Source organism: Pterocles gutturalis, unplaced genomic scaffold (assembly GCF_000699245.1).
Source record: "Pterocles gutturalis isolate BGI_N339 unplaced genomic scaffold, ASM69924v1 scaffold13143, whole genome shotgun sequence".
In the NCBI taxonomy this organism is placed as follows: Eukaryota; Metazoa; Chordata; class Aves; order Pterocliformes; family Pteroclidae; genus Pterocles; species Pterocles gutturalis.
The window spans coordinates 1-8,636 of NW_010118231.1; the positions used below are offsets into that span (position 1 = coordinate 1).

Here is an 8,636-nt window from a genome sequence, read left to right on the forward strand (position 1 = left end):
AAGGACTGCAGCCTGTGGAAAGGACCCACTCTGGACAAGTTCATGAAGAACTGCAGCCTGTGGGAAGGACTGTGGGCAGTTCGTGGGAGGGACCCCACAGTGGAGCAGGGGAAGAGTGTGAGGAGTCCTCCTCCTGTGGAGGAAGGAGCAGCAGACCCAGCATGTGATGAACTCACCACAACCCCCATTCTCTGACCTGCTGAGTGGGAGGAGGTAAAGAATTCAGGGCTAAACTTAAGCCCAGGAAGAAGGGAGGGGTGGGGGAAAGGTGTTTTTAAGATTTGTTTTTATTTCTCGTTACCCTGCTCTGATTTGATTGGTAATAAATTAAGCTAATTTTCCCCAAGTCAAGTCTGTTTTGCCCATGATGATCGCTCTGTCCTTATCTTGACCCATGAGCCTTTTGTTATATTTTCTCCCCCAACCAGCTGAGGAGGGGGAGTGATAGAGCAGCTCTGGTGGGCATCTGGCATCCAGCCAGGGTCAACTCACCACAATTACATACACAGTCCTCATTTTTTTCAGAGGTTCTTATTAAATATGCTCCGATTTTAGTGAAACCTTTCATACAATGGAAATCCCAGGTGTTGAAGGCCTTTGTTGGTATTTATAAAATACAAAACTAAAATACCCAAATTTTCTGTTTTCTAACAAGTTAATTACTAATGTTGGGATTTGGTCACTAATGCTAAGTTCTCTTACACACACGAGATTCACATGTGAATTTATAGACATGTACACACATTAAAGGAGAAAGAAGAAACATTTCATATTAGATTTTTGAGAAGTATACCTTCAGGATCTGGAGTAACTAAGAGTTCTACTTCTGCAGAGAGGCTAGTGAAAAAATCCTTCAGGAAAAACAAGGCATCCTAGTGTCAAAAACAAAATATAATCTGGTTAAAAAAAAAAGTTCTCTAAAAATATTATCTACTATTCCAGCTCTATAGAGATACGAATCAAAATACATTTCGTCTTTTCGATCCTTTAACAAGTGGAGAAGACACACAGAAATCTAGGACAGAAACCAGAAAGACCCTGTTGGTCATGCCACTGCTACATATATGACTTCATAATCTATCTAGCTCTCTTTTAAACTCCAGGGTTGTTTTCATCATCTCTTCTCTCATTTTGGAGACTGTTCTAGAAGCCAAGCATTTTAATGGCTATAAACTTTTCTCTAATTTCCAACAAAAGGGTATTCAAGTATAGTTTATATTAATCTCTAATACTGCCAGTGTCAGCCAAATTATTCCAGATCAGATCTCACCACTGCCTTATTAGAAGTCATTAATATCTCTACTGTTAACGTCTTGTTAGTGTCAGATGGTGCCTTGTTCATCCTATAATTAATGACATCTGGACTTTCTTTTGCTTTTTTTGTTTACAACTGACAAGTAGACAGTGTAAGTATCAATAACAGGAATTTCTAACATGACCGCATGCAGTCCTGTACTTCCAAGAAAGCTATGGTTAATTTTGCAGAAGTTGTAAAGGTGAATTTTGTTTATGGTACAAAAGATAAAAGACTTAGAAAAGTAAACAAGAGGGAACATATTTCCTCACTAGATGACAGTATTTCCATACTATTTTTCTATATGAAATTATTACAAACTATATAGAGGTCTATTTTTGTAACAGCAAAATTAAAACCTGGTCTCTACTGTGTGCTGAGGAAACAGAAGGTAGGTATGGATCTCTTAACTGTGCTCTTAAAAAAATCCACATCTCTCTGCAGATGACAAATTAAGCAAGAAATGCCTCAACAAAGAGGAGTAACTGAACTTTAAATCTGAATGCATATACATACGTAGCTTCCTTACTGCTGCAGAAAAAAACCCCACCTGTTTCTTGAGTATATGAAAAATACTTTGCACAAATGCTTGCTAAAGAAATTAAAACAATTTTTTCCATTTTTCTTCTTCAGGCCACTGCAGTTGATAGTGAGACCAAAGCCTTCAGAGCATAGAAGCAGTCCTCAGGCATCAAGTGCCCTTGACTAAAATGTTGTGAACAGCTTCTGGGTTAATGATTAAATTTTCAATTAAAAACACCAAAGCCACTTCATGAACAAACAAAGCAAGATCATTCAAGAATAAGTATATGCTTTTTAAAAGCCATGATTTCAAAACATTTGAGATTATCAGAATTCTCAGGGGGTAAACCGGTATTACAGAGCAAACAGCCAGGTCTATAGACAATCTTAGTTTTTAAATTAAAAAGGCCAGTACCTCTAATAGCTGAAGCAGAAGGCAAGTTCTAACATGGATATAAAGAGAGTGAGCAGCAGAGATCCAAAGATATGTGTGATTGATCATAAATAAAATGGTATCAAACCAAGAAAACAACCCCATAAAACGTGTATGATGGTTACAAGTACCTGCTAAAAAAACCCAGAATAATCAAACAATTTTTTTTTTTTTTCCATTGGCACAACCAACCTGGTCAATATTGAGGCGAAGTGGCATTAGTGAAACACGCAAACAACACTCCTGTGGGGATCTGCCAGACTCTGGACGGACATGTAATGCTTTAACTGTTAACTGAGAAAAAGCAACAAGATAAACAAGAGTAGTAACATTCGCAATTATTAAATCTCAGAACGCTTGCTAGGAAAAACATTTACTGCAAAACCTCTGTACTAATCTGATTCCACTTACCAATTATAAAGGTAGTGTTGAATAAATAACTTATTATGGATGTTATAAAACAAAATTAAGGAAAGAAAATAATATTAATATTATAAATATTAATAAATCCTTTACAGAATCAGTAAGACTACAGTATATCATAAAACTGCAACTCTGCATGTGTAGTGAAAACTCTAATCATGCTGATACAAGCAGATGTTTGATCAAAACCAAAATCTGAAAGCTACCAAAGTTGTTCTACCTTTTCTAAACTGCCAGAATCTCAAAAACATCAATACCTGACATACTAACATTCAAACTGACTTTTTAATTAGCTTTAATATCTGCAAGCAGTCAAGTTATATTACTTCAGTGTTTCATGGGGGCGGGGGGTGGGGGGTAATGGATTTAATCTGTAAGAGGGCAGATTTAGACTAGATATTAGGGAGAAATTCTTCACTGTGAGGGTGGTGAGGCACTGGAACAGGTTGCCCAGAGAAGCCGTGGATGCCCCATCCCTGGAAGTGTTCAAGGCCAGGCTGGATGAGGCTTTGAGCAACCTGGGCTAGTGGAGGGTGTCCCTGCCCATGGCAGGGGAGCTGGAACTAGATGATCTTTAAGGTCCTCTCCAACCCAAACCATTCTATGATTCTGTGACCTCATGTTCCTTCTTCTGCAAGACTAAGAAATGTATACAGTCTCCACAATGACAGTCCAACCACTATAATTATAATGAATTAACATATTCCATAGCTGTACCATGTTTGAATGTGCTTTTCTGGGCATCTCCTTACTGCAGTAGAGATAGAGAAATTTATTCATCTGTGATGTAGCTAAGCGATCTCTGATCTCCAGGTCCTGAACAATAAAAACCTGCCGTGACACTGGCTGCTCCCACAGACACTGGCTGCTCCAACAGACTGGATTCACCTTCTGCACCACCTGGAGGGTATACCTCATGCTGGAATTTCACCTTTCAAAAAAGAATGAAAACCAGCATAATCAGCTTCAGTGAAAAAGAACCTTTAACAATAAAATATTACCGAAAAAAAAGAAAAAGAAAACCCCCACACCACACATAAGAACTTTAAAAGCTGTCTACTATTTTAAATTTACAGGAATAATATTAGGATTTGTGAAAACTACTCATATTTTTGTGCGTCTAGCAGCAGAAATCTTTCAATTCCTAATTGTGTACATGTCCACATTTTAGCATCCAAATTCAAGCATCTACCTTCTATGATAAAGCTAAGCACAGGCTTAAAATCCACAGCAACATACTTATGCCTGAAGGATGCTAAATACATTAGGGGAAATACAGGAATCATATTGTAATGCAGCCGGATGTTATTTAATATCCAGTTATCACCAACTGAGACACTGAGTGTCAGATCTACATCCCAGTTATTTTGCTAGAACATTTAATTTCATCATAGGTGGATCAATTCAGAGTAGAACTGAAGACAGAAAAGCAGAACAGCAGTTGTAAAACATGGTTAAAGTAAATAAAAACTTTAACAATATAAGAATAAATATTCTTCATCTTTAGAAACATGTTTATTCAGCAGGTAAAAAATACTGTGTTAGAAGAACAAACACATTTTTAGTTAAATTCTAAATTCATCACCTTCAAAGTGATCGCTTAGATTTAGATACTAATGGAATAAAATCTACTGAATTCTAACAGAAAGCTGTTATCAAACGGATATAACAGTTATGGCTGAAGCTGTTTCTGTCATTCACCTTGCTTAACTGTATTTCCATTAGGAAGTCTGGGTTCCTTCCTCTTCCCCCACAAGCTGTACTCCGTCCGTGCCTCGTTGGTGTATGTGAAGGAGAACTATGGGGACTTCTGAGGAAGTGAAAAAGAAAAATACACTTTCGTAGATTAAACTTAAAGCTATCCCACTGTTAATCTAGCACTAAACGTGTGCATGTTTCACTGGGTATAACTTATTAGTATTTTAATGGTTACAAGAGAAAAATACTAGAAAAATACCAAAAAAATTACTGGAAGTTGTGTTGCTGTTAACCAAACACTTTCTTTTTACTGTTCAAGTAATGAATACTTAAGCAGAATACTAGGTGTGTGCTTCCCACCAAATTAACATTCATAAAACATCTCCTTAATTTTTGCTGTGATAATATCAATTACTCTTTAGCTTACATGACATCCTGAAAACCACGCTCCAGCTACCATACTGATAGTCGCTTATGCTCCTTAAGCCCCAATCTCTTTAGGAAAATTTAACTTCTAATATAACCCTTACAAGCAAACCCATCCCTCCATCCCCCCAAAAACACCAAAAACCAAACCCAGCTCATCCAGGTTAAGACACAGGAAAAACAGACTCTGGTGTATGGAGCTAAACTGAAAAATAAGATCCTACATGATCTTTAAGGTCCCTTCCAACCCGAACCATTCTATGACTGATTCCTTGTGAGGAGGTAATGAAGAAGCAAGAGAGGCAGACTTGAGATTGAGCAGTGAAATTAACCTCAAATCAAATCAAATGAAAATTAAAGTATTTTAATTGTTCTAATCTTCAGGAATACATCAAACACTTACATGAAACTTTTAGCTGGAGATGTTGGTGGTGCAGTCCCAAAATCCCTTCCACCATAAAGATGCCAAATAAGAGAGATTTCCTTTACAACATAGCGTACCAGAGGAACGGGAAAATTGAGGGGAGCTTTGCTTGTATCAGTTTTTTTTATAGGTTGGCTGAAATGATTTTCCTTTATGACAATCACATCATCAACCATTATTTTTATTACTGGCTCTTCCTCTTTTTCCTAATTAAAAAAAAAAAAAAAAAGTATATAGCACTGAGAAGGTGAACTCTGCTTTCTTCATTGTGATGTCTAATTCCTTCCTACAAAATGAAAATAAACTATCCTGTACTGTCATCTAAACCTGATACAACACAGGTTTGGCTTAGGAATGATTCTTATAAAAGCAACTTAAAGACAAAAGCACACAAAAATAAACTAGAAGCTGAGAAGTAGTTAATAAAAAATTCCTCATCCAAACTGCAAACAAATCAAAACAAGAGTTGAAAAGAAAGAAAAAACCCATGGAAGAGCCCAGGTTACCATATTAGCACTTTTGGAAACATACAAGCTGAAAGACAACTGGGCAAACACAGCCTCTAATCACGTATCCAGAAGTAGTTCTGTCTATTAAGGAGAATACAACCAGAAATACCAAGAAAAAAACATAAACACAATCTGTTTTCAAAGAGTTTGAGTCAAATTTCCTAAATCTTTTAATGCAGTGGACAGACAATGGTGTAAAGTGACATACAAGCTTTTCTCTGAGGGTGGGCAAGGATCTAAGGCTCATAAAACCACTGAAAGCTTAGACTATGAGAGAAATTCATGAAAGATTAGAAGATGTGCAAAGCTGCTATTTTGATAAATACTGTATTTTGCTTAAAACTTTTTTTTTCTAACCATGCCATTATTGTAAGTCAAAATGGCAATGATAAAGCATGACTAAAATGTAGGAAAACTGCCAATACATTTTAATGTAATATGCAGATCTGAGAAAAATTACATATTGCTGAGATATAGAAAAATTACATATATTTGAAAATACTTGCATCCATTCCTAACAGTAACAATGCATGAAGTAATTTCAAACAGAAAGATGATTTTTCTGCTACTCTGCCCACTGATAAAAATATCACTAAGCAACCACAAAAAGCTATGAAGTCTAATTTGTCCAGGTCTTACATAGGCTATTCTCTAGTTCAGTTTATATATGTATTTTTTTAGTAATTCTCAAAGCTTCTTACAGCAACAGCAACTTTGGGTGCAAAAAGAATGCAGAAATCATCGCTTTCTGTGGGAACATCTCCCATGGCCTCGTTTATCAGGTGATGAGTGAATGAAGCATAAGTGGGACTTGGAGCTTGTGAGACATTTCCACTTTCATCTGGAAACAGGAAGAGATCTGAGCAAGAGGGCTCCTGAGTTTGAGATCTGTCATCCAAAACTCCTAGGAGTTGAAGGAGGGAGGAGAAAAAAAAAAGTATGTTTCAGTAGAAAAAATCTTTACAAAATATGAAAATATGAACAAATAACAGTTAACCAAAATCTGCTACTTCAACTACATCAAGGGTATTTGCTTATGTATCTTGAATCAATTCTTACTACAAATAGAACATTTTCAAAAATTAATCTACTATAGAATTGAAAGTGATTACAATATAATCATAACTAGTTCCTAGTAGAGATGAACTGACAAAATATAGGAAAACTATTTGAAAAAAAAAAAAAAAGATAAAGAAAAGACATTTTTGTGTCCCACATTTCTCATTCTGGTAGTGAAACCACAGCATCGATAACTTTCAGTATTACACTGACTGCTCAACCTCCACCATCAAAAAGGGGACCAAACATCATAGAAACAGTGAAATTCTCTATGCGCAGTACAAAATGCATAGCCAATTTAAACCTGGATTTAACTCTAGCCATGATGCAGAAGCCATAATGCTGTGATAAAATCAATTATCTTGTTCTATCTGCTAACTGAAACATTTCATCATAGCTAAAAGTTCTTTCTGTGACTCCGAACTGTATCATTCTCCTGGACTGCCTGCATACACAGAATAGAGGTCTTTGATTCCTTCACACTGTGGTATGCTATATAAACTTACACCCGTACTAATTTATACTCCTAGAGAATTTGGAGTCTTAACAGACTCCCACAAAGTCAGATTCCTTCCTTGTTTTCCGTATCTCAGTAATGTGTATTTGACTAGAATCTGAAGTTACTTTTGCATTATTACAATCAAAAGCAAGAAGCTGTTTAATAGTTTGAAGACTTCAGACATCAAAGGTACGCTCCCACTCTTGTTGCAGCATCTCTACATATACAAAACTTTCAATCCCACTTTCCTTCCAGAAACGTTGTACTTTATGTGTACTTATGCCTCCCGAGGATTCTTACCGTTAGACTCTGGCTTCATGGTGGAAGCAGTCTGCTGAGTCTCAATTTCCTCCATTGCATCACTCATCAAATCCCGTAAAATCTGTTGCTCTGATTCAGCGAGGACTGGTCCATGGGAAGATGGTTGGCTAAAGGTCTCTACCTGTAGGAGAGGAACTCTACATAGTTACATCTTAAAGACAACTGCAGTATTATGCTCAATAAGATTTTGCTAGAATGGCTTCAGACACAGCTCTTAAACTGTAAGAAGTAACACCTTAATTTCATAAACAATCAAGTGAGCTCAAACTCTGAACTTGATGTCTGAGAAGATTCATAAAGTAGGTTAGAACATTATGGTTAAGGGTATTTAGATCAAAGTACTTGGACAGCTTGTAGATGTCCTGGAATTTCCTTCTTTAGATAAGAATGAAGTACAACAGGTAAACAGTACAAAATATTTTAAAATATTAAGTAGTGACCAAAGCAGAAAAAAAGGGCATTATTTTACTCTCAAATATATTTTAAGTTAGATGCAAGCCGTTAATTTCTTTGCGGGAAATATCATTCTTTGGAAATAGAATGGGGATATCAAAACTAAAACATATTACCAGGAAGCATAAAGTTAAGTTGATAACATTTTGCCATTTTATACCTTCATTTTTGGCTTGCTAACTCCACGTTTAATCTCTGTCTTAGCCGGTGGATGTAGATCACCATAACTTGCAATATATTGTATAAGATTCATTAGTGCAGCACATGAATCGGAGCAGGTACGAATATGGATTACATCACTGGAACAGTGCAGCTCAAAATGTGGTTTAGTCTAGAGAGCAACAATAAAAACACAAGAACAAACTTCAAATCAACCCAAAGTTCCATAAAAATAGCATGTATACACTGTTGTTTTTAATTTAATTTACTTAACTACTCAAAAAGGAGTTAAAAGTAAAGTACAAAGTACAAGTAAACTGAAAAAATCTTCCTTGATTGTAAGTACAATAAAGAAATTTTCAAACCACAATCTGTCATGGAGATTCAACATTTTATTTGTGATTAAATACTTACTC

At 36.1% G+C, this 8,636-nt stretch overlaps 1 protein-coding gene across 1 annotated transcript in view; it reads right to left on the reverse strand.

Moving 5' to 3' along the window:
- Nucleotides 1-793: 793 nt before the first annotated feature.
- LOC104463695 (autophagy-related protein 2 homolog B-like) overlaps nt 794-8,636 on the reverse strand; it is a gene marked incomplete at its 3' end in the record, with an annotated part of 34,678 nt that continues 26,835 nt past the window's right edge. The window contains 9 exon segments of the mRNA XM_010076122.1: nt 794-872; nt 2,442-2,543; nt 3,390-3,524; nt 3,526-3,603; nt 4,374-4,482; nt 5,200-5,426; nt 6,431-6,633; nt 7,588-7,729; nt 8,222-8,394. Of these exon segments, the coding sequence (XP_010074424.1) occupies nt 794-872; nt 2,442-2,543; nt 3,390-3,524; nt 3,526-3,603; nt 4,374-4,482; nt 5,200-5,426; nt 6,431-6,633; nt 7,588-7,729; nt 8,222-8,394 (1,248 nt within the window).